The sequence below is a fragment of the Bactrocera dorsalis genome, chromosome 2, assembly GCF_023373825.1.
Source record: "Bactrocera dorsalis isolate Fly_Bdor chromosome 2, ASM2337382v1, whole genome shotgun sequence".
Lineage (NCBI taxonomy): Eukaryota > Metazoa > Arthropoda > Insecta > Diptera > Tephritidae > Bactrocera > Bactrocera dorsalis.
In genome coordinates, this window is record NC_064304.1 from 46807975 (window position 1) to 46834028 (window position 26054).

Consider the following 26054-nt stretch of genomic DNA (forward strand, 5'->3'; position numbering starts at 1 on the left):
AAAATATTGAAATAATAATTGGTATATAACTATGCTGAGGTTAACTTCTTTCTCAATTAGTTTCGGGAAGCAGATATAAGATTGTATTTTCCATACATTAAAACCCAAATACTACATTCTTTAAAACTTAAGGGGGGAGCCTGCTTTAGGAGCTTCAAAAAATCGATTATTTTTTTTTTGAAAAAAAAAGTATTTGGTCATTTCATAATATTATTCGCCTTAGAAATAGTCTTCATTCGATTTAATACATTTATGCCAGCGTTTCTTCCAATCGTCGAAACACTCATCAAACTCGACTTTTGGGAAGCCCTTTGCTACTTATTTCTGCGATTTGCATCTATCTTTTCTTTTGTTGTTAGGGTTTTTTATTTTTGGAAATTTATGAGATTGTCTGGCGAAAACATAGGCTGGTATTGTATTGCTTTTGTCAGCTTTTAACAAATGAAGCTCAAAAACGCAGGTTACCAACCTTAGCGGCTGCCACAGATAAAACAAGCAATGAATGAAGCTAAAAATTGTATCGCACTTCAGTCAATGCCATGGCGTGCATATTAATATAATAAAATGAATTTTGATAATTCGAATCTCCAAGCCCGCGAATTTTAGTTTTAAAATTTCCTGTTAATTTTTGAACATAATACATTTCTATTCTTATATCATTTCCAGTAATTAGCACTTATATTTTCGCAACGTCACAAATGAAATGCTCTCAGTTCCCATTAATCACTATTCATTTAATTTCTTGTTTACAAATGAGAGGTAAAACCGGCCTTAGCATGCAATCATTAAACACGTTCTAACAGAGATGTCTGTATGCTTATATTTGCCAGGAAAACCAACACATCTGAATCTCGATTATTTCATTATCGCATTTCGCGAAATTAAAGGTTTGCCTTTTGACCTATGATTTTTAAGAGATTAATTCGCTATTATTCAGCTGAGTCTCCTAGCTGCATATAGTAAACCTAATGCTTAGTTTTATTTTTATTTCAGGTTACAAATGGAATTAGGAACATTTATTCAGTTGAAGAGAGGTATTCTTCTAGAAGAGCGAGGGGACCACCATCCGTTGGGATTTAAAAAATGACAAATTGCAATATAAAAAAGCTACGGTTATACGTGTGGCAATTACCTATTAGTACTTGAGTACCGATTCAATTTTATTTCTACTCAATTTTATTGAAATATTGTATATTGTCTTTTTAGAGATTTGTATGATATGTATAACTATAATAAGCGAGAGTGAAGAAATCATTATGTTATCTGGAGTTACTCCAAACCATATTTTTCTCTAAAATTCTTTCTTATTGAATTTCATTGCAACATCTTATATGATGATATCTATATATTATAATCGTATTTTTACGCTAAACGTCTCAACAAGTCCGGAAAAAATTCATTACATTCGATATATGGGGCCTAGTAGAAATGATACATCCATTTTCGGCGTCGAACCAGGTTAGAGACAGGTCTTAGATTATTTAGTTGATACAAATTATGGTTTACCAATTGTTATGACATTATCGAAGAATACGGATCAAATTTACTCCCTTTTAAAGAAAGGTTCATTGCGGTTCTCTTATATATTTTGTAGCGATATCATGATTATTTGGCTATAATAGTGTTATATGAAATTTGTGGATCGGTTTTTCTAATTTTGCAACTTTACTAAGGGTAATTATGGAAAAATTACGTACAATTGATTTAATTCTTTCCTTTCGTTGTAAAACGGCAATAATATGCTTTGACGAAAGTCAGGTTAAACACCGAAGGTCTACGGCGATATTGAAGCCATTACAAGTCAGCGATCATTTTTTTTCATTCATTTAATTAGTTGACAGAAATGCTAGCATAAAAGCAGTGAATGTATGTACCACTTGAGATAAGACCTTGTGGTCATCGTATTTCAGCATTTAACTAATGAATAAAGTAGACTAAAGATAATGATTATGAAGATCTTAACGAGGGACGATAAACACATAAAGTTGGAAAAGGCTAACAACTTAATAATAAATATATGAGAACTTAGGGAACTGATATTAAATAAATATTTTATGGCAAATAGTCAATCAGAAAGCAATCTTAAAGATTATAAGTTGTTACGAACAACTGTTACGTTAAGAAAGCAACTTTACTTTTGCAAAAACTTGTAAAGTATTATATAACTGCTGAAAACAAATACTTTTAGGAATTCAATTTTCAATTGAAATACAAGATACGTTCCAAAGTAAAAAGGACTTAAAAACCAGAACAAATGGTTTTTTCGACCGATCGATTTATTTTATTCAAAATCAAAAAAGTGTCGAACGAGTGTTTTAGCTCGTTGACCGCCAGTATGCCGGTGCAAGCCTGTTGAATGGCCTCTACGTCTGCATAACGCTGTCCTTTCTTAACTTCACTTTCAATCGATGAAATGTCATGAAATTCTCACTGAACAATCGATAAATAGCAGATTCTAATGCACCAGTCGACATGTAGATGGCGCCACCAGGGGGCGTTTACTTTGGAACACACCTTGTATGTATCTGGTACAAAGAAGAAATGAAATGAAACAATTATGACTAAAAGTTGTGATATTAATTACTCATTTACGATACTAACTTCTTACAAATTCTCATGAAGTGCACGATTTAACACCGCTTGCGTTTCGCTGAAGAAGCAACTGAATACGTCTTTAAGGGGAAGTACAAGAACGAAGGCTTTTTATGCTCTCGAAGTAAAATAAGCATGACAGGCTTTTCATTTTAATTCAAATTCCTTCAAATTTCCACACCTTAGGTCCATGTTTGAACTAGAGTTTTTATTCCAAATACGTTAAGTTCCACATCGCTAAATCTTTACGGTCTAATGAGTAAGCAAATCAACTTTATTTTTCTAAGCTAGATGTTCTGTAAGTGAAATAAACTTGTAGCTAACGCTTATACTAATACTAAGACTTATTTTATTTATTACAAGACTGAAAACTCATAACATACACTTTTCTAATATTATGTTTTGTCCTGAAAAAATATATATGTATATGTGACTTTTTAAGTTTCTTTTCAGTAAGAAGAAATCATCAAAACCGGAGAATGGAATTCAAAAATGTATATGTATTATGAAGGAAACGTGACTGGTATCAGACTCCACATATTGCCACGAAGTTGCTATCATACGGCAGTTGTTTAAATAAAGCCGTTTTTTGAGAACAATAAATCTTAACTTTTCTGTAATTACATGGCTCCTATAGAACGAAGGTAGCTCTGCGTTGGTAGGCGGATGGTATCTATAGCAATTTCCATATATGTATCTTGGTAAGGTTTTCAATGACCTTCTTCTTGACCTTTCTTCTTCAGATTCTTCTAATGCGCGCTTCAATTCAACTTTCGGAGTGTTCACAGTAAAACCAAACGAGATTCGGCCTTATCGCTTGACGTAGCTGTTAAAGCAGCATCCACCAGTTTAATCAGTGTTTTTATGTGTGTAAATATGTATATGCTAGATTGCAGGCGCCGACTTTTCATTCTGGATATTGAGTGTGTGGTTCAAATATTGCACCACTTGCCTACGTTCGTTTACATTTGTGATGCGCTACAAGAGCTGTGCGAGAGCCTTATCAACTACTGAGAAAAGCGCTGCGAGAGTGCATTGCACTGAAGCAATATTTCGAGCTTCAGTGACTTTTGTTTACATATAGGAAGCAAATAGTTTTTATTTATATTTGATTTGTTGTTATTTATATAGTGAAATAAGCATTCATTTATTGGGTTGGTACAGCAGCAATAGCTTTCAGAGAGAAACAATTCATTACAGTATTATTTAAGTTGTGTAATATAACTGTTATTGAATCTCTCTGCCATAAATACAATTTTTTTCTGTGAAGATTAATGAGCTTTGACTTTTTTTTAGATGTTCAACAGGTAGATTCATTTGATCGGGCCCTTGTAGGGTGCTCTCAGTCAGCAGCGCATAGTACTTAAGCCTCAACTTGTTTGCTACTTACGAAGCTGGCTGATTGGCTCAAGTGTGCACTTCAACTTGTTGCAGCCAAGCAAAGCGCCGCAATCGCTGTGAGTTGCTCGTCGTGTTCGGGCTCTTGGTGTGGTGAGGTGCGTGTCGATTTACGCAGAGAACGCATGATACAAAAATAGAACGAACACAAACATTTACACCAATAAGAAAGTTAATTAAGTGAATTCTACAAAAAAATAACAAATCCAATAAAACAAAGGATCTCAGTTAGCAAGTGATACATACTAAAATGTAAATCCGTATTAAATGTTAAAAAGTGTAAAAGTACAAAGAAATGGGCCTTGCTCTTGCTTGCGTACAAAATAAGTGAAATTTTCGGTGTAAATAATTTTTTGTTTTCAAAAACTTTCACCGCCTGTTGGTGGCATTTAGTTGCATTTGTCGATATAACAGTTGATTTAAAACATTTTGTTGCTTAACTCAATATCAGTAAAAATTCTAATCAAACAAATACAGTTATGCTGCAGCTCCTGCTGCTATTTACTTTACTACTCCCTTACGTCTGCCACTCTCAAGTCCCGGCATCTCCTTGCGAGTCGCGTTTCAGCTACGTACACGAGGGCAATGAATACTTTGGCCAAATCAAATTGGATCGCTTGGAAAGAGGACGCACCGAGATTAAAGTGGCATTCTCACAACGTGACTCATTAACTTCCGTAAGTATGTCAGGTGTGCAGAAAGTACATCAACGCAAAAATTGTTATTTGTTGTAATATCAAATACCGAAAATTATGGGCGCATTGATTTTCAAGGCAAAAAAGATAGATCTGAGCAGAGTGCGGTCAAAGACAGCATATTAAAGTTTTCCTAATGCTCATTAGTTCTAATATAGAACAAATATTTATGAACAGAAAATCCGATTGAATGTTCTTTACCAATACAACCACAGAAATAAAAATGTTCAGTTAATAACTACTGATCCACAGGCTTTCAGACCATTGCAGCGGCTTTCCAACAACGGCACCTGCTTCAATTTACTAGGAGATCATCTGCTCCGACGTTCAGCCTCGTATTATACTATACGGTATATGACAGCAGAGCAACAATACAGCTTTAGAGATTGCTGCCTGTACGCTCAAGACTTAGCAAGGAGTTCTCATTGCAATATCACCTGACAGGAAACAAGTCCTCTAGCACTAGACTAGAGCGCTGTCCGACAACTAGCTCCTACATGAAATTGAGTTTTCTAATCTTGAGTAGAACACAAACGGTTCATTGAACAACTTTCACTTATTAAGGTTGACCTAACCTCAGACTAAGAGGTTTTTCCCAATACAAATCATTAGAGCTATTTGTAAGAAATTGAGGTAGAAACATCCCGTAACTTACTTTTCGAATACCCAACTTTTGCTCAACTGCAATACTTTCTGACAAACAGAACGAATTGGCTGGAATCGAAATTGACAGTCTTGTCTATGATTCGCCATTCGCAACAACTCAGACTGGCATATGGAACGTCTGGCGCATGTGGCGTTGAGATTTTAAATTGAAAGTGTACAAAATACAACTTTTTGAGGTAGCTTGTTCAAGAACTGAAGCTAATCGACTTTCCCCAGTAACATCGGTTCGCTCTACGGGCTCTTGAAAAGTTCCAAGAAAAACTAACGTTTTCGAGCAAATTTTTTTCAGCGATGAATCACTCTTCTGCCTCAATAGTTATGTAAACAAGCAAAATTCCCGCGTTTGGAACGAAGAGCAACCTGAAGAGATTCAAGATTCTAAACAAAACAACATTTTGGTGTGGTTTGTGGGCCGGTGGAATCATCGGTCCATATTTCTTCTAAAATAATGCCGGTGAGAACGTAATTGGGATTTGGCGATCGTTATCGCGCCATGATAACCAACTCTTTGATGCCTGAAATTGATGCACATATGTAAATCGGCGACATTTCGTTTTAACAAGACAGTGCCACTTCCCATACATCGCATCATTCAATGGATTTATTGAAATAACTCTTTGGTAGCGGGTAATCTTACGTTTTGGGCCGGTTGATTGGCCACCACGAAAGAGACAATCTTCAAATAATAAATGCCAAAGAATGTTCTTTCTAATGATAATGCACGTTCTCCATTAAATTTGAAATATCTATATTTTTTCGATCGAGGTGATTGTGAGCAATAGACCTCCTAAGGGAGTTTGACATAGTTTTATATAGCTTAGTTAGAACTAAAGAAGCGTAAGCAGTTTCAAAATTTTCCTGCAAAGTTCAACAACAAAAGACTTAAAGTTACTCGCCAATAGTCATTTGTTATAGTACCCTACAACTACCGGAGAACCTCAAATAAATGTATAGCATTCTGTAAGTCAACTAATAATATATTCAACTTAACTATATAGAACTACTACGGCCGTATTACACCATATCCGGAAGGGCCACTGCAAGTGAACCGAGTACCGGCCTTATTTCGGGTACATTTTCCGAACCCGAGCAAACCACCGAAATTAACTAAGCTCAGCATCAATGGAAACGTACTCTGCTCTAGCTCTCGATGTATGTATAAAATAAATAAATTCGCATACAACCACGCCCTCATGTATGATAATTTTTCACAGATTCAGCGCCAAGTAGTTGGTTCGAACTTACATACACTGTAAATGCCCAAGGTGGAAATCCACCTCCACAAACAGTAGTGGAAACACCGACCTACGTAACAGCACCCCCACCTGCACCTACTCGACCGAACCCAACCTACACCACTTGGGCCGAACTCCTGCACAACTACACTACGACGGTACCAAAAGGACCAGCGTCTACGCGTGCACCAAGCACTGCACCGCCACCGATGACATTCTCCAATATCTTTCTCACCGAGCGCTTTCAGCAAAATACCACTGTTACCTGCGGCACCGAAGGTAATGTCGTCCGTCCGTTCCTACATGGCGGCAAAGAGTTGGTACGCGGACAATTTCCTTGGATGGCAGCGGTTTATCGCAAGGAGACGGTGCATAGCCTGTCCTACATTTGTGGCGGCACATTATTGTCGCAACGAAGTGTTGTCTCAGCAGCACATTGCTTTCAAAACCTGCCCGCCACACAGGTGGCGCTCTTTCTCGGTCGCACAAATTTGGAGAGTTTTAGTGAGGATGGATTTGTCACGCGCGACGTTGAACGTTTGATTATACATCCGGATTATAATAGTCTGCCAGACGCGGATATTGCAGTGATGCGTATGGCGGCTATAAGCAGGTGAGTTGTAGCTTTAGATATGAGAATATTTTTGTTGGAGTCTAAGATATTAGGACATAAATATTTACGTAATATGCATATATCGAAAGTTAATAAACCATCACTGAGTGTTGAAGAAGAATTGTTGTAATATATTGCAAGATATTGGTTGTCAAAAAAGTCTTGCGGTATTTTCGCTAGTTGGCGCTGAAAGCGCGTAGTTCTAGTTTTATTCGTCGCATCGGGTCATGCTATACCTTTTTGGAAAGCTCATTTCACGCGCTAACACGTGTTTGATTGATTGTCGTTTCTTTTAAGTCGTTCGTGAGTTATAGCGTCGCAAACATGGAGCAAAATAAAGAGAAAATACGGCATACTATAGTACTACTACGATAAAGGCAAAAATGCATCTCAAGCCGCCAATAAAATTTGTGCAGTTTATGGACCCGATACAGTTTCCATTTCCACCGCACAACGATGGTTTCAACGTTTTCGTTCTGGTGTAGAGGTGGTCGAAGATGCGCCACGCTCCGGAAGGCTTGTCGCCGAAAATTGCGATAAAATCGCTGAATTGGTCGAAAGAGACCGGTATAGTAGCAGCCGTAGCATCGGTCAAAAGCTGGGCATGAGTCATCAAGAATTCATTTCAATTTCAATAAAAAAAAATTCAATAAAAATACCGCAAGACTTTTTTGACAACCCAATATGTTATTAGATTTCAGAAGTATGAACTGAGTCCTCTCGAGACTTAACATTTTACTCAGTATAAACGGACCTAAGTTCTCAGATATGTTTACACATTTGTAACACCCAGAAGAAAACGTCGGAAACCCTATAAAATGTGTAACCAAATGATCTTATCCTGATGAACAACCCTCAGATTTTGAAATTTTGCTGCTCATTTATCGGAATCACCGACATTATATAACTACTACCTTTATTGAATTGAACGATCAAAACTAATTTATTCTATAAAAGAAGTTTACATTTGAGAATAAATCTTTAAAAAATATGGCATGTGTTATTGCGTAAGGCAATAATGCAATATTGGGAAAAAATTCAGATGGTATTATAGTGTCCATACATTTCTTGTTTTAATTAGCAAACATACGTTTCTTGGAGAGTTGGTTTATTTTCCAATAAATTTCCAATTGGGTTGGCAAAAGTAAAGGAAGTAAGGCAGAGGTGCTGAAACAAAAAGATTATAGAACCTTATTCCACCGAAGGAATCATTTTGAATTAGTTCTGATTACTTTCTGAGAAGATGTTGGTCAGATCAATACAATGAACCTTGTCGCCCCGGTTTTAGTTGGCAATATAACAGATCAATGTTACCCATGTTTCGAATTTTTAGCAGTACAAATAAAAACTTAGTAAGAGAATTTGTGTATAATATCATTAAGACCATATTTAAATATAATCTAAAGTAACTTCTTTCGAACTATTCGATTTAGCTTTGTGTCTAAGAGTCCTCTAGCAGTTCTGCAATCAAAATTTTATAACTTAGATGTTATTAATTTTTTATATATTTCCTTCCTCCACACAGTTACACCGATTTCATACGTCCCATTTGCCTGTGGACAGAGTCGACACAAGTCTCACGCGTCGTTGGCCTCTCAGGCACTGTAGCTGGTTGGGGCTCCAATGAGAATGGCCAGCTGGTCTCACCGATCGCCAAGAGAGCACAAGTGAAAATCGTTAGCGAAGTGGATTGCATACGCTCCTCGGCGGTTTTCTCCAAGCTAGTAACGAGTCGCACATTTTGTGCCGGTAATCGCGATGGAGTGGGGCCCTGCATGGGCGACTCGGGCAGTGGCTTGGTACTACAACGCAACAACCGTTGGATGCTGCGGGGCATAGTGTCTTTCGGGCAGACTAATCGGGGACAGTGCAACTTGTACGAATATGTGGTGTACGTTGATGTGGCTCAGCATTTGAATTGGCTTGAAGATAATATATAAATTATATGAAGGCAGACAGTTTAATTATAACATTTATTTATTATTATTTAAGTTTTAATTTAAGTAAATACCCGATGAAGTAATCTTTAAGGAAACGAGGTATCCCTAGCATTGTAATGCATTCCACAGAAAGATGCAATAAATGGAAAAAGTGCCAACGTTTTAATACAATAAGGTTTTATTAGCGATTATCTATTCTGATCTCGGTTCTGTGAAGCTTAAACCTGTGTAGATGAAACCTAAGTATTTCCCGGCATAACTAGTCTTCCTGACTTTGGCAGCATGTGAACATTAACTTCTCTAAATCTTCAACCGGTGTAGATGAATGTCATGTTTAACTTTAGTTAATCTCATGCCCATAATGGCTCTAATAACTATGGTATATCATCCGTCAGTGAATTTTATATTTTTCTGAGACATCGATTTGTAATTTTTCACTACGCTATTCTTTTGTCGGAACCGCCTATATCGGCCCACTGTCGCATTAAACTGACAGATAAGCTAATCAATCAAAATCAAATTATTTCATAGAAAACTTTTTTATTTGCGATTTCGAATCATGCTGATACAGTAATGTATATATTATAAACATCCGTTACGTGCGTACAATAACCACTATTAATGCTCTCTTCAAACAATTACACGATCAGTCTGTTTGATTCGTTTGAATGCTTTAACTTCTGGTACTTTTGCTGAAAGTTTTTACGCAAAGAATTACTGTCATTATTCGTCACTGGCATCGCGCCCACTTCAATCAACTGACACACCGTCGATATTTAATCGGCGCTGCAGATCTTAAAACGAAATTTTCAACAAATTTTTGCCTCAAAAGATTTGCCAAGTTCAGACGTGCCGTCATTCGTTGTGATCAGCCCGTTGCGTCCAGTACCCTAATAACAGTGTAGGAGCAGTTGTGCGGCTGCTGTCGTCGGGTATTTCCCACCACCAATCAAGTGTAACAACAAACATAGTGATATTTGTTGGTAGAGCCAAAAATAAGTGATATTGCAGTGCAATCAATAATAGTGCGAGAAACATTTCAGTAAATCGTGTACGCGCTGCGCGTTCGTGTGCGCTTATAACTTAGAGTGGAGCGTTGTTGGTAATCTTCAGTTTACTAGCGAAGATCAGCAGCTCAGCAGGTCAGCATGTGCGCTACAAATTTACACTCACTCATCTTTATCTGCAGCATTACGATGCTGTTACGCTCTGCGCTCGCGCAGGTGGCGCTCCCACCGATCGCGTGTCCCCAGTACTTTCAATATGTGAGCGACGGCTTCGCGTACTATGGCTTGATTACATTGCCGCAGGTATCAGTGGGCACGGCAGATGTGCGTGCGCATTTCTCTCAGCGCGGCCTACCCTCGTCGGTAAGTAAGCGCATATTAGATTACTCATTCATAAGAAATTTAAAAACAAATCAGAGAAGCGGCAAAGCAGAATTGACACTATTCATAATCCACCTGAAGTGATTGATTTGCGGTTTTAGTGAGCGCGATTTCTCAGGCAAATTCACTTTTCGTTAATTATATCTGCGATGCTCTGGTCTTACTGCAATAGGAGAGCAAACTTTTCACGAATTTACGATTGCCAGAATAAAATATAGAATTCGCCAAATTTGATTTAGAACTAAATTGGATCGGAAATGAATGAAGTCGTGTTTCGCTTCAAGCAGCTTAGAAAGCTTATGCTGATCAAACAAAGTAGATTCTTTAAATACATGTATATACGTAAAATTTTTTAAAGAATTTGGAATCAGTATTTAGTTATAACCGCAATTATGGTTATAGGTAAATCACGCTTCTTTCCATCTCATCATATGTAATATCGAGTGATATTATTCTATAGCATTTGTATTTTTATAGAATTACTATGGTCGTATCACACCGTATCCGGATGAGAGCACCGTTGTGCGCAATGTTTTAAATGGTCAACCTGCTACTTTTCGTGTGGATTTCGCGACTCCCGGTAACCCCCCTAAATTAACACTACTTTCATTGGACGGCAACGATTTATGTGTAGGTTCTGATTGTGAGTATGAATCCAATTTATAATGAGTTTAATTACATACATATATGGATGAAATTTATATGCAGTTTTACACAAGTTACGGTTACACATAAATGGTAAAATATGACGTTATGGTCTATGGGTAAAATTTACAAATTCTTAAAATAAATAAGGGTTGTTCAAATTGTGCAAGATCTTAGCCGTTAAATATCATTTATAAAGTTAGTAGAAGCCTTTTTACCAGATATACTTTTTAGAAGTGAAGTGAGAGCCAACTATACCGTCAGGAATGAGTACTACAGGAAAGTGGTTTTCAACTTGGAGATTCATATATGGTTTATAAAAATTGTAGGTTATTCTATATACAATTTCTTATGATTCATAATTCTTTATTTTTTTATTTTCAATCACTGTAAAGGTCGCAATCAATGCAGTGATGGAGGACATTTTTGCTAGTAGCTTGGAGAATAGTAAATAACTCGCTAAATATATAAGCATTATTTTAAATTGAATGAATCGATTTACTATGTTCGTCTGTATGTTTACATGCGACTAGTACTAGTTAGTGTTTCACAAAGAAGCGAGTTATTGTTCGGTACCGCCCATGTCGGACAAATATAGCTTATACAGAGTTGCCATTCAAGTGAACTTGGGGAAGTGTCTTCAAAAAATTTGACTTGGGTTATGGTCCAAAAACACAGAAATTGTTCCAATATAATCACTATAGAATATAGGTGCCATAAAAACTGACCGATAAAAGTCTATCGAAGGAGTTTTTCGTATTTGTGAAGGTTATTATAGTTTCGGATTAACCGAAGTCAACAACTTTTCCTGTTTTTAATAATCTCTTTTTTAGTGTGCTCCTTCATTAACCTAGTAACTGAACCAATTTATCGATTTGATATAAAAGATTTTTATACAATTCATATGCCGATCACACAATTAAAAAAAATATATATGTGTACGAATATGATAATTCTTTCATCTTTCAGATCCACCACCGAAATCATGGGCAAAACTGTCTTACCAACTGTACACATATTATACCGCCGGAAATGGTTTAACGGGGCCGAATGTTCCCAACTCTTTGCTGCCTGTTAACATTGACCCAACACCAACTTATAATTTTCAACCTAATCAACAGGCTCATACTAATCCACCATTCAGGCCCGTTAATTCTTTCCCCGTTCCGAATGTAAGCAACAAATTTGACGCGCCAGCGACAAGGCCAACACAAGTCACGCCGAAGCCAAGCAGCAACATAGGTACAGCATTAAATTCAGGGGATTTAGCCGGAGTTTGCGGCGTAGAAGGTACTGTGGTGCGCGGCTTTGTCTATGGAGGAGTTGAAGTGTTGCGTGGCCAATTCCCTTGGTTAACGGCAATCTATAGTAAATACACAGATTCATTGAGTTTCATGTGCGGTGGATCTTTGATTTCACGAAGTACTGTGATCTCAGCCGCACACTGCTTTAAGCGCTTACAAGCCGAGCAAATTGTGCTCTTCCTCGGCCGACACAATCTGGAGAGCTATAGCGAAGATGGCATTGTAACGCGAGATGCAAACAAACTCATTATCCATACGGATTATGTAGACGGCCAACCGAATGCTGATTTAGCGTTAATACGAATCGAACCCCTCGAACAGTAAGTAAATGTAGAAAATATTTTCCTCACATACTTATGTAACTTAGTAATTTGACGCAGATTTTCGGAGTACATCAAACCGATTTGCCTGTGGAGTGAGTTAGATGAGAGTTCTCTTATTGTTGGGAAAACTGCTTCGGTGGTCGGCTGGGGCTATGAAGGTGAAAAGGAAAGAGACATATCGCCGTTACCGAAAATGGTAGATGTCAAAATAGCTAGTAAGGGCGACTGCCTAAGTTCTTCCTTTCAAAGCCTTATCACGGATAATACTTTTTGTGCCGGTAATCGTGATGGCACCGGACCTTGCATGGGTGACTCAGGTGGCGCTCTGATGCTGCAGCGCAATGGTCGCTGGGTTTTACGTGGTGTTGTGTCCTCAGGTCAGTCATCGGCACAGCGTTGCAATTTGCATGAATATGTTGTCTACTGCGATGCTGCGAAATATATGACATGGATTAGGCAGAATCTTTAGGATTATTACTCGAATGTAGTTTGTTCTTTTAAACTTAATAATATAACAAATTAAATGTTTATGGGAACAATATCGGAAAATATTTTGACTACAACTTTTTTAACTAATATAGTACTAAATATCGAGCATCATTTCGGAAAAGAAATATTAGCTGATCAGTTGCTAGGCAGATGTACGACGTTGAATATTAAACGTCTCTATACCTCAATAAAATAGTACGCGAAGAAGAGCTTGTTCGTACTTCCGGCATCGGATATACATATATATGTATACTTATACAAAACATTTATATTTGGTAAATTTTTAGAAAAAAAAGATGATCACCGTCTAGGGGACTTAGCCTCTATAATGAGCTCTGAGGCTATAATATTATTTTATTAGTCCAAATGCAGATCGACTACGCAGTAATAAATGTTAACTTACTTCATTCGAATTGAAACTTCTAGTTTTATAGAGTTGAATACTCTTATTATTGCTGGATAGCAATAATGAGGTGCTTCCGATGTGCAGATGGAAGCTTAATCGATTAGTAAAGAAGCTCTCATACCCTATTTTTCCCTATACTGTCGATATAACACTTGATCTAAGAGGTTATACTCAGTTTAGAATGTTTGGCAGATCGAAAATTGAGCTTCTCGTCTGGAATTTATTTAAGCCAGCGGGCTAGTCACTCGTTCGAATTTTTATCCATAATATTAAGTTAAATGCATTTTCTTATCTGCACTTATCTATATTTGTGTATGGTATATTGCAAATCATAGTTATCTCAAACTCACCGGAAGACATTAAAAAGTTGGTTCGCTTCCTTTCATATCGTTGACTATCGCTCCAACTTAATGTGCTTAGCTCCCGTGGTGATTTAGGATTCACAAAAATATCTTTAACGATACCCACAAAAAAGGTAATATTTTATTATTATGGAAACCGGTTGCAGTGAAGTCAACCTAATGGAGCAGTAAAATAAATATTTCTCTCAGCGAAATAATCTAAGCGCGAAATTTAAAAAAAAAAAAGCTAATAACTGTCAGAGCGATTACTTCACAATTAAAAGATCATAATGATATTGTCGCCGACGCTCTATTCAACACCGCAAATTTAGTTAAGTTTCGCAAAATCAGCTGGTTCTCGGCACCGTCACTGGCGAGATTGATCAACGAATGGCACCACAAAGAAAAACCTAAGTTTAACGTTTTGTTTACACAACAAACAAAAACTCACAAGAATTTCATGACTAATTGGCCATCAAGATTTGTTATTATTTGTTATTGGTATTTATTATTATTGATTTTTCTTTTTTTTGCACTTACGTTTCGTGTATGCTGTTGCTGGAATTGACTTTGTAAAGACAACCGTTTTACTTCATGTTTTAATTCTCTCAAAATTTCTGTAGGAGACACAAATTTTGAAAATGCTTTTGAACTCGAGCTGCTCAGAGTATATAAACATTAGATGGTTCGCAGTTGAGTCTGGTGTTCGCCAGTTCGCTCATTCAGTTCGCGATGCTCGGCGTGTTGAGATATTAGCAAATTAGCGCGGTTTCGGAAACGGGGATTTTGATCTTTCAATAGCCAAAAGGGTGACGCAAAATACAAGTACGTCCAGTATAGGAATACTTAGTGAGAATATTATTAGAAATTTATTTGCATTTATTGACAAAACGCAGCAACAGTCGAAAATATTTAGTATAAAACAATCCTAATAAAATAAATAAAAATGTTAACAGAATATCAGTGAGACCATGACAAATAAACACGCGTGAGAAAAAGCTGAAACGAAATCGAATCTAAACAAATATTTAAGTTATAGTGAACTTCCTAATATATTTCGCATACATAAGCTCTTATAGTGAAATGATACACACTGTTTTGCGCTGTTCCGCTTTTGTAATCATCTTATTGCATTTATGGCGCCTGCCAATTACTGCCAATGCTCAGGAAATACCTTCGATTGCCTGCCCCAACTACTTCCAGTACCTCAAGTATGGTAATGGATACATCGGACGCATTACGCTGCCCTTATCGATGAGCAGCACTCGCTTGGATGTACGCTTCTCGCAGAGATATCCGGTACAATCGGTAAGTTCAATATAAACAATAATAACAATACAAACTGTGGAAAAATCCCTGACGCTGTTTCTACTTTCGAAAATGCCTAAAATCGCCCGTTTTAACCTACATTACTACACAGGTTGTGTCTGATTTTAACTAAGAAACTTTTTTAAGTGGTCTATAATAGAGTATGTGAAACTGTTTGTTGTTATATTCTCATTAAATTTATATGGACAATAATAGTACTTGAGGGAAATTTGGTTTAATACTTAGCATCTCTCTCCATTTGAATAGTTTGAAAGGACCAGCTTTCATAAGCTTCGTTTCTCCCTAGCTTATATAACAAACTTTAATGCTTTTTGAACTATGTTTTTTCCGATTCAAGTGGTTTCCTGTAATATATTTCAATAGGAATGAAAAACAAGAAAAAAACGTTAACTTCGGTTGCACCGGAGCTATAATACCCTTCACAAAAGTTTTCTTATAAAAACTTTGATCGGTCAGCTTGTGTTACAGCTACCTGCTTTAGTAACTCGTCCATGTTTTTCGAAGATTACACCGCTTTAGGTAATACCTATGCCGAATTTGGTGAAGATATCTCGTCAAATAGAAAAGCTTCCTCATAAGCACTTTATTCTGATCGTTCAGTTTGTATGGCAACTGTTTGCTAAGTGGTTCAATATCAGCTATTTCGACAAATGCGTAATTGGTGATATAAGAACGGTTGCAAAATTTCACCAGTTCGTATATTGTATATACAGTAGGACTGACGGACACGGCTAAATCAACTTAACTCATCACTTTCATTAACATACATATATGTATGTATATACTTTGTAGGGTATCTCATGTTTCCTATTGTATGTTACAAATATCGTGGCAAACTTAAAATTCCCTGTAAAGGGTATAAACAAATTCCACACAAATTTTTTAACGAAAAATCAGCGGCAAACGGAATTTTTGGCACTTTAAATAGTTGGCAATTTGTGAAACCCGGCGACAACTACTCTTAAAGCGGCAAATATCGCTCAAGACAAAATGACTTTTATTGTAGATTGCTTCATTGTTGTATTTATCTCTTCAATAACTCAACAAATATACTTTGTTTGAATATCGATGGGTACATTTTCTTGTTGTTATTGTATTTGTTGTAGCAATAATTAAAACTTATGCAATACGATTACTATTCGTCACAGTAAACACGATTAATGAAATTATAAAAATGTTGTTGAGAGGCGTGATTCTTTGAGATGTGCGTCTTAAATAAAAATAAATTCTTGACGTGTATGTATTTGACAGTACTTGCACTCATATTGGGACAAAAAAGCACTCAGAAATTAGAATTAAATTCCTCGGATAAATGTTGTTTCAAAAAAATGTATATTGCTATGCTGGTAGGACTCAATTACTATGCCAAATAACTATGAGTTGCGATCTTTACAATGGATAAATATATCGAACAAGGAATTTGTCTCAAATTATGTATTTCTAATCAAATTTTGTTGCGAATAATGGAGGAAGCTTAGGGTGATTCAGTTTTATCAAAAACAAAAGCCTACTAATGATACAAAGCTTTTAAGGATCGAGGTCGAGGGATCGTTGAAGACATACCTCGTTCTGGACGACCTCCGACTTCTTCAACTGATGAATGTATTAAAAAAGCGAAAGTCGGTGCTTGAAAATCGTCAGTCAATTGTTAGAGAGAAAGCAAGAGAGGTCGACATCTCCCTCGAGTCCGTTTAAATGATTTTGGTGGATATTTTGGGTAGGAAACGCGTTCTTGTTCGATTCGTCCAGATAAAGCTGATTTTTTTCAAAAACAGTACGATTGTGACCGAATTTAAAGCCAAGAATGGAATGAATACCATCGATCAACCACCGTATTCACCAAATTGGGCTCCATGTGTCTTTTTCTTGTTCTTCAAATAGAAATTGATGGAAATTCCCTTAGGCCATCCCAAAAAGTGCTTATGAAAAGTGTTTCGAGAACAGGAAAATTCTTTGGCATAGTGTACTACATCTGATGGGGATTACTGGAAGGCGACAAAATAAATATTAATGAATAATTAAGTAGTTTGCGTTTTATTTACAATTACCGGTTACTTTTTTGTCATAATGTAAACCTTATTATTATTATTATTAATATTCATGAAAATCTCGGCATCACTGCGCCATCTTCATGAAACCGCTTAGCTCGGTCCAACTGGTTTTACCAAATATTGCGGAATTATTAATATACTCGTCGCATCTGTCTACATACATATGTACATCTGAACAAAATAGAAGATTTTGAGCGACAAGCATCTAAAATGTTATAATAATACTAAATTGAAGATGAAATCGTGTTTATGCTTTTATTTACCGGTTTGGCATCATTGATCAAAAACTGGAAATACCTAAACGTTCATTTGTTCTTTAATCAAAAAGATCTGACGCTAGCAAATTTCCCTGAGAATATACAAGTATTTGGGTTGATTGGTAATAGCTGTTCATGGCTTTCCAAGCCCGTGCCGGTTGCAAATATTATAAAATGTATATTTTTCAATAATTCAATGGCTCATAATAAATGCAAAAATTGTAAGCGCCAAATTATCATTTTTATACCTAACAAATACGGATCTACAGATAAAACGAACAGAAAAAAAACTGCAAACCAGACCAGCAAAATAAATGATGTTAATATTGGTTTTCTATGATACAGGTACATGCAATTTACATTTCTAAGTAAATTTTCTCATAGAGAAAGCAAACAAAGCTGTTTTATTACATCTTTATTACATCTGAAAGCTTTTATTTTATTCATACCCCCACGATCTGTTACCAGTACGAGAGCAATAAAATTAAAGTTCACACATCGACCAATATGTTTTACAGCTTGACAAACAGTGAGAGAGCGGTCCGATAAGTCTTAGCTAAATACTTATAAAAGTAAAACCCAAATGTTGAGAAAATTGTGATTTATTTCCTAACCTAGCCTCCTTTCGGCATAATAAACTTGATCAAGCAATTCTTAAAAATACATTTTTCGGAAGTCTGCAAAGAAGGCCTCCCTTGTGAATGTGAACGGTCGACGTAATAATTGTAGTAGCTGTAAGTCTGAAAATATTATTCCTGGAAGTAAGAAATAAGCTTTTGGTTCTAGTCTTGTTATTCTCAACTCAACTCGCTCAGTTTGTTCTTGCTTTTACAAGTAAATTCCTGACAAAGGATAAGAAGCGAGCAGAAAAATGACGAATCGAAAGTAGCAAAAGTCTCTTGTGTGGTCTTGGATATTTTGTCGAGAAATGCTAAAATACAAATACTTTGTCGTTCGTGGTTTCAACAGTTAGTTTACCTTACTACTGTTGCTTTTTGTTACGTTGGCTCTGTTATTCGTGATGGCTACACTGTCATTATTTAAATTTGCAAAAGGTTAGTCGCAGCATGATTTTTTGTGATTCAGCATCTTCATCGTTGTTGTAGACTCAGTTAAGCCAGTTAGATAATCAGTGCACACTGATACAGTGCGTTCGAAAAGTAACGATTTCGATTTCCAAAGTGTAGATAGTGTCTCTTGAGACAAATCTTGTTATTATAGTAAATATAGTTACGCCAGCTGTTTATTCAGTACCAGTTCCAATCTCCCACGTTGTATGTTATCGGCTGACAACTTGATTTCTACAGGAAGTGACATCCAGGCATGTTGGAGTAGCCAAATGAATTCTTTGGTTTATATAAAATATTTTCTTGATATTTTAACTTTCATTAATGTCCAAAAATACTGATGAATTGGCGTTGCTATTGGTCGGTTGGACTTCGGAGTGAAAGGGTTTAATACGATGAACACATTTAAATATTGCTCCGAATCAACAGCACGTCATTGTTTTTCTTCAAGTGTGAGCTCGGGCGGCACCCACTTCGAATAGAGCTTTCTCATACTCGAATACTCGTGAATGCATAATATCATTCAATCATATCATTTAATTTATTTTGTCATTAAAATTTATTTTGTGGACTTTTTTGGTGTTTTCGTCGGCGACAACCTGTTTTGGGCGTCCACTGTGTTCACCGTTTTCGGGGCTAATTTCTCCTCGTTCAAACTTAGCATTCCAATCCTTGATGGTTGAATTTTTTGAGACAGTGTCCGGAAACTCGTCATCAAGTCAAGTTTTTGCTTCAACTGTATTACTTTCTTTATTATTTTTTTACAATAACTAAAGTTGCTTCACTCAAAATTATATGATTTACGAACTATTCATCAGGAGTTGTCCAATTTATACGCGCGTTTTTTGAAAGTTAGAACCATATATGTTAGAGTATGTGTCTGGCCAGGATCGATAAAGCGGTTAAGTGTGTCAGCTATAAAAAATCAGAAGTTGTCATCAAACGAAACTACTTAGTATACGACCCAATAATTCATTTTTATTGTTTTCTATTTTATGAACTTTTTTCAAATTTTCGAAAAGTTATATAATTCGAAAATTTTTTGTTATTAAGAAACAAGGTTGGTTCTACACTCACATCTGAAAAGACCAGAACCAGCAATTGTACCACTGGTACAGAGAGATAACTATCAACACACACACATGCTCTAAATATAAATTGTTTGAATATACACATTTGTTAACCACTGATAAAATGAGTAAACTTAAGTGGAAAAACCTTGCCGACGATTGTTCTTCCCACTTTAGTTTTATATTAAATGCAAATAATTCAGTTTGCAATATTCCTACTCACCATATTTGTTTTCACAATTATTTAGTAATCAATGGCTTACTTATTACAGAATTACTACGGCCGTTTATCGCTCTTTGAAAGTCAGCAGACAACATTGAATAACTTTGCGCGTGGTCTTCCCATTTCTTATCGTGTGGATTTCCCATTTACTAATGTGGTGCCAAAGTTGACGCGAATCTCCATCAATGGCGTCACCGTTTGCGCGGCATCTGAGTGTGAGTAATCGTTTAAAATACATAATAGCCCGAACAATTTTATTGTTATTTCCATTTTGTAGATCCCCCTCCAAGCACTGCTTTGGATCTTCAGCATACATTGCAAACAGCAACTGTGCGCGGCACGATTCCGCTCAATAGTAATTTTGACCCCGTTTTTCGCACCGATGCAAATACAATACCCACTCAGATTGTTAATCGCTTTCCACAGCAAACACAGCAAATTGTTAGTCAGCAGCCTCAAGTTACAAGGCAAAGACCTGCGCCTAATAATCTATTCTTGCAGCCAAGTACAACGCGAATTTCAGCTCCTGCGGATAACACGCAATGTGGTATAGAGGGTATATCGGCGACGCCATTCATTCACGGTGGTATTCAAATTTCGCGTGGACAATTCCCCTGGTTGACCGCTATCTATCAGAAGCTGTCATCCGGCTTGAGATTCTTGTGCGGCGGCTCGTTGGTCTCTGCGAACACAGTCATCACCGCGGGACATTGCTTCAAGCTAAAATCTCTCGGCGCCTCTCAGATCGTCGTCTACTTAGGCCGTCACAACTTGGACAATTATGGTGAGACCGGCGCTGTCTCGAGAGATATACGCAATTTGATAATTCATCCCGACTATAATGGAAATTCGCTGCCAGATGCAGATATCGCAATATTACACATGCAGTCAAGTGTTGCGTAAGTTAGTTTTGGCAACGCATTTAGTATTTTTTGGTGATGTAAATAATATTTTCTTTGTAGATTTAGTCAGTTTATTCGACCCATTTGCTTATGGAGCGAGGCGGCGGATACTTCATTTATTGTTGGTCAAACAGCATATGTTGCCGGCTGGGGTGCGGATGAGAGAGGTCATGAAGTGAGCGCGTTGCCAAAAATGGTTGATACGTCGATCGTCAGCGACAGCCAATGTCTACGTTCTTCGGCGGTGTTCACTAGAATATCCACGCCACGCACCATTTGTGCTGGTAATCGTGATGGTACCGGTCCTTGTATGGGCGATTCCGGGGGCGGCTTGATGCTAAATCGTAATGGTGCTTGGATGTTACGTGGCATCGTATCAGCTGGTCTTACTACACAGGGTCAATGCGATCTCAGCCAATATGTAATATATTGTGATCTGGCGAAACATTTTTCGTGGGTGCGAAGTAATATTTTGTGACAACGGGATTTTGTCCGCTATACGCATGCACAAATGTGTCATAGACTGCAAAAACCTATAAGTTTACTTTACCTAATTTATTAATATGCCTCCATAACTGATCGGATTGAGATTATAATGATGATACCATTACGAGCTTAAGGTTTACAAGAAAAGCTTTTTGAGTGGCGTCTAAGTGCGGAAGAGTGCATTCAAAGTCCTTCCAATTTCTTCAGGGATAACATTTAATTTCTACTCTCAGCTTTACTATAACACTCAGGTATACAATAAAAGTCAAGATGTACTTCAGTCAAAAGTGTACTGAAAAAAAGAAAACAATGTTTTTTGTTCATTTCAAAAATAATTTATTTTGGTCCAAGGGGATTTGTTTCAGCTAATATTTAAAAATTAGATCGCGTAAATGGGCACCTTTAGCTTTGACAGCTAAATGCACTCTTTTTTCGACATTTTCCATGACTTTGGCCAATGTTTCGGATGATATAGCGACTGTTTCACGTCGAATGTTGGCTTTCAGTTGAGCTAAGGTCTTTGGCTTATTAGCGTATACCTTGGATTTCAAATAACCCCACAAATAAAAGTCTGGTGGCGTCAAATCTGGTGATCTCGGTGGCCAGTCAACATCACCATTTTTCGATATCAATCGCCCGGGGAAAAATGGTCGCAATAAATTGATTGTTGGTCGAGCTGTATGGCATGTAGCCCCGTCCTGTTGAAACCAGAAGTTATCCATGTCATTTTCGCGAATAATGGGTATCACAAAATCCGTTATCATGGCTCGATAACGCTCACCATTGACTGTTGTCGTGGCTCCATCATCGTCTTCGAAAAAATACGGTCCGATGATCATATTCGCGCAAACACCGCACCAAACTGTTACTTTTTGGTCGTAAAGAGGCTGTTCTTCAATTAATTGAGGATTTTCGGTGGCATAAAAGGCAATTGTGTTCTTAACTGGAGCACTTTTCACTTATTTTTTTTGCGAAACGCACGTTGAGTTAACACAATTGAAAAGTTATTTTGAATATAAAGCTGAACAATTTCAGCGCGTTCTTTTGGAGTGTACTGTTCCATGGTATAAATTGTCTTTGAATGACGCTTCTAACGCGGTATGACATTAGCCGATTTGTCAGCGCTGTTAAAAGTTACAGCGTTGCCAGATGGGTCAACTTTAAATGGCCTACCCTGTAGTACTTCAGTCAAAAGTGTACAAAATTTAAAATAAACGAGTTTCTTATAAAGATTAATATCATGCACCACTTCTTAATATCTATATATACATATAACTTGGTAATAATCGGAAACTCTCGGAAGAGACCACCCAGCGCGAAGCCGGAATAGTTATTTTTTTCAATATTATGCTGTTATGCGAGCATTTAAAATTTTTGAAAACACCGGCGGGCATTTGTCTAAGTAAGCTCTTAGCTGGATCACTACTTTTACCTTGCCGAAAATGGTTTTGTGGTCAGCAGATAAAATTAACAAGGCGAGTTGATCTGCCCATGAGTTTAAAGCCTTCTTGTCAAAAACATTGGAGTTCTTATCCTCCTAATCGCCGCAGTCCACTTGGGACATTTTCATATAGATATAGGTTGTATCATAATCCCTTACTAATGCCCTTTTCCATTCAAGTTTAGAGGGTAACCTCACCTGAAAGTGACTATTTAAATCTAGCCTTGGAAGTATTTAGTCTGATGATCTTAAGGTTAGATGGTTCATAATGGCGCTATGCTCATAATCTTTCCTTTTCTCACCCCCTAATTTATTTATTCTTTTAGCAAAACTTGCTGCTACTTTCCTAGTAAAGACGTCTTTGGGCGTCTATGCAACAGTCGTTGTGTTTTTACGTTAGTAGATTCGCTGATGTTCTTCCAATGCATGGGTTCTGCAAGCATTATTTGGTTCCAATGCATCAGGTCTTTTCCATCTTGGTCGGGTCCGAGCCGACCTAAAACCTCTGCCGTGCTGTGAGTCCGGAACTCGGCCGCAGTGCAACTCCGCAGTGAACAGAATTTTCAATGCTACCTGTCTTTAGGTTTAAACCACAGCCACTGCGAATTTCGTCAAAGGTCCAAACCCACTGTACAGATTGGAGCGAACTCCAAGCGCTAACTGCTTCCCATATTACCAGATTTAAGTCTCCAGTCAGACGTTGTAGCTTTTGCGACTACCAGTTAAGCACCCATCGAACTTCAAATGTCTTTTCATTAGAAAGAGTCTCATTCAAAATCTATAATATCAGTTCAAGGGGAGTATTATAACTCTATTTCTGACAGTACTATGCTAAAATTTCGGGGCAAGCCAAATAATAGACATAGAGCATATTGGATTTTAGTCGCCTTTTATGACAAGTAGACCATATCGCGGGCAGCTGATGCAGTTGAACATGACCTAATAGCACCGGTACCCCCTGCACATGCTGCTGCATACAATTTTTCGATATTTGTTTCTTTAGTCCTTATGTCAGAATTAGTCTAATAGTGGTTACACTTGTATGCAATCACAGAAGTTTTTCCCTTTACAGTATATGCATTTAATATTTGCTTTCTCTTCCACGGCATTCCTATCTTCTACCGAAATTTTGGTTGTACTCTGATTTATTTTCGTTAAGAAGATTTTGTATTCATTTAGTAGTCATAGTTCTCATTTATATTCTGATGCAGACAAACTTTGACAGCACGTTAACTATTACCGCACGTTAACCTTCGAAACGTGGCAGGCAGAAAAGCCAACAAACCAAGTGGCACGTGCTAAACTATTAACTATTAAGGCGGTGCGAGGCTTACAGCTAAAACAAAGTGATGAAATTAAAATCAAAGCGGCCCCAGAAATTCATATTTACGTGCAAGCATTACACAATTTTTTGTGTATTTCGTAGTATATTATAATAAATACTAGCTGACCCCGCAGCCGTTGTCCTGCGTGAAATTATGTGTTTGAAATGAAAACAAAGTTGAATTTAACATTTAATTTTGTTTTCAATGTAACGCAGCTTGAAACTTAGCATTTCCAAATTTATGCCACACACTATGCGACTATCCTTCGGTCCTGTTTATTGTCATCTCAAATGTATATAATTTTCACTGGAAATGGAATACGTTGCAACTGAAATGGTAAATCGTTAGAACTCAAAGGAATTCGTAGACTCAAGCTTTCTGCCCCCTTGTATTCGCTAGCTGCGTAACAATCAGTCGGGTTCCATTACACAGTTTCGGCGCATGATGATTGCGAAACCTAATAACGACAGATCCAACTTTGAGACGCAAATGATGCGGTGGCATACCAATCCTCTCCAAAAAATTTAGAAATTCCGCTGGGTAATTCACGGCGTCTCTTCATTTTCAAGACGATCGATCGATTTGTATGACCACAACTCTCCTGGAATTCGACTTTGAATCTTCCAGTTTAAGTCAACAACATCGATATTTTTGGCAGCTAACATTGCGCGAGCATTTAAGGAATCGTAGTTACGATAATTTGTCCAATGTCCGATTATTCATGATAAGTTCGTCTTTGGAATTGATATCAAACCACCGAAAATATCAACCGGAATTGACTCATTTCCAATTCTTAGCGAATACGATATAAAATGTCTTCGGCAATGTCATTTTTGTTGGTATCCCATAATTTACGCGGGTTTGAAGGCTGATATGTCAAACTGATTATCGCGAACCTTCATTTGCATTCGAAGTAGCTATCGCATCGTACATCGTTTGATTCCAGTGATTATCATGTTCCAGCGATTGTAATTGCTGGCTTACTTTTCCAAAACTTGCACACACCTTACCATTCGCAGTACGCCATGACTCAAATGAAGTTGCATCGCGTACATAACAAAGCAAACAATCAAAGGTAGAAGCAATCGTTGTTTTTTCGGGTGGATTGTGTAAATTCGTCCTAATGCATTAGTTGCGAACATACCTGGATGCCCATCTACTGATTGGCCTTGCTTTCTGCGCAACTATTTCTTGCACGATGCATTCCATGTATAATATCAAGGCAGTTCCGAATAGAGCAACGTTCTCGCAAACGGATCACTGACGAAAGTTGAGAAAAAACTCGTCAATGTTAATGTTTTTGTTGGCTGTACTGTATTCTCTGGGTTGAAATACACAAATGACCTGCGAGATGCACAACAGTCGGAAAAGGTTCGTGTATTACAAAAGAAAATAGCCTACAAAGCGCTTTATTGCATTTCACGTATCGACTGTATCGTTCAAGACCAATACCCGCCATGTTGCTTCCTTTGATGAAGTACTTACAAACGTGTTTATTGATTACACCAAACTACAATACTCAACATTGATATGAGTTTTGAATGTGAATTAGACAATAATGGTGAATATAGTACGATCCATTTGTTGTCAACTTCGATATTCACTCTTCTAAATTGGATGCTGAATGTTCTGCCATTGTCGTTTGGTGAGCGACGCCGATAGAGTGGATGTCCATCATTTCCACTTTGCGTTTCCGAAAGAAAAGCACGTGGATAGTGTTTCGTGCATTTATTGTCAGACATACAAACCGAAGTGGGATTGTGGTGTCCGCAAGGTCCATGAACCATATTGGTTTTCATCACTTCGTATAATACTGGGTATTTCTCTGCATCAATTTTCTTCTTTACTGGCGTAGACACCGCTTACGC

The 26054-nt window shown here is 37.3% G+C and overlaps 3 protein-coding genes across 4 annotated transcripts; all 3 read left to right on the forward strand.

Annotated features, from left to right (window-relative positions):
- The first annotated feature begins 2298 nt into the window (after positions 1-2298).
- Positions 2299-9722, forward strand: LOC105225760 (serine protease gd). Its single transcript, XM_011204370.4, has 4 exons — positions 2299-4667; positions 6350-6503; positions 6566-7199; positions 8725-9722. The coding sequence occupies exons 1-4, from the start codon at positions 4470-4472 to the stop codon at positions 9137-9139; spliced, it is 1401 nt and encodes a 466-aa protein (XP_011202672.2). The 5' UTR covers positions 2299-4469; the 3' UTR covers positions 9140-9722.
- A 271-nt stretch (positions 9723-9993) lies between these two features.
- On the forward strand, positions 9994-13340 carry LOC105225761 (plasma kallikrein). Its single transcript, XM_011204371.4, has 4 exons — positions 9994-10509; positions 11005-11170; positions 12142-12796; positions 12857-13340. The coding sequence occupies exons 1-4, from the start codon at positions 10288-10290 to the stop codon at positions 13266-13268; spliced, it is 1455 nt and encodes a 484-aa protein (XP_011202673.2). The 5' UTR covers positions 9994-10287; the 3' UTR covers positions 13269-13340.
- A 1381-nt stretch (positions 13341-14721) lies between these two features.
- Positions 14722-21695, forward strand: LOC105225762 (serine protease gd). 2 transcript variants are annotated; one of them, XM_011204373.4, is made up of 5 exons: positions 14722-15343; positions 20082-20247; positions 20310-20473; positions 20534-20931; positions 20995-21695. In XM_011204373.4, the coding sequence occupies exons 1-5, from the start codon at positions 15119-15121 to the stop codon at positions 21410-21412; spliced, it is 1371 nt and encodes a 456-aa protein (XP_011202675.2). In that variant the 5' UTR covers positions 14722-15118; the 3' UTR covers positions 21413-21695. The 2 variants fall into 2 exon arrangements, with proteins under 2 accessions (XP_011202675.2, XP_011202674.2); XM_011204372.4 differs by having other exon boundaries at positions 14723-15343; positions 20310-20931.
- Positions 21696-26054: the final 4359 nt, after the last annotated feature.

Coding starts and splice junctions, on each gene's coding strand:
- LOC105225760 (XM_011204370.4), top strand. CDS start 4,470: ATGCTGCAGCTCCTGCTGCTATTTACTTTACTACTCCCTTACGTCTGC. Junction 4,668..6,349: donor AACGTGACTCATTAACTTCC/GTAAGTATGTCA, acceptor TTAACTATATAG/AACTACTACGGCCGTATTAC. Junction 6,504..6,565: donor ACTCTGCTCTAGCTCTCGAT/GTATGTATAAAA, acceptor AATTTTTCACAG/ATTCAGCGCCAAGTAGTTGG.
- LOC105225761 (XM_011204371.4), top strand. CDS start 10,288: ATGTGCGCTACAAATTTACACTCACTCATCTTTATCTGCAGCATTACG. Junction 10,510..11,004: donor AGCGCGGCCTACCCTCGTCG/GTAAGTAAGCGC, acceptor GTATTTTTATAG/AATTACTATGGTCGTATCAC. Junction 12,797..12,856: donor CGAATCGAACCCCTCGAACA/GTAAGTAAATGT, acceptor AATTTGACGCAG/ATTTTCGGAGTACATCAAAC.
- LOC105225762 (XM_011204372.4), top strand. CDS start 15,119: ATGATACACACTGTTTTGCGCTGTTCCGCTTTTGTAATCATCTTATTG. Junction 20,248..20,309: donor CGTTTGCGCGGCATCTGAGT/GTGAGTAATCGT, acceptor TCCATTTTGTAG/ATCCCCCTCCAAGCACTGCT. Junction 20,932..20,994: donor CACATGCAGTCAAGTGTTGC/GTAAGTTAGTTT, acceptor TTTTCTTTGTAG/ATTTAGTCAGTTTATTCGAC.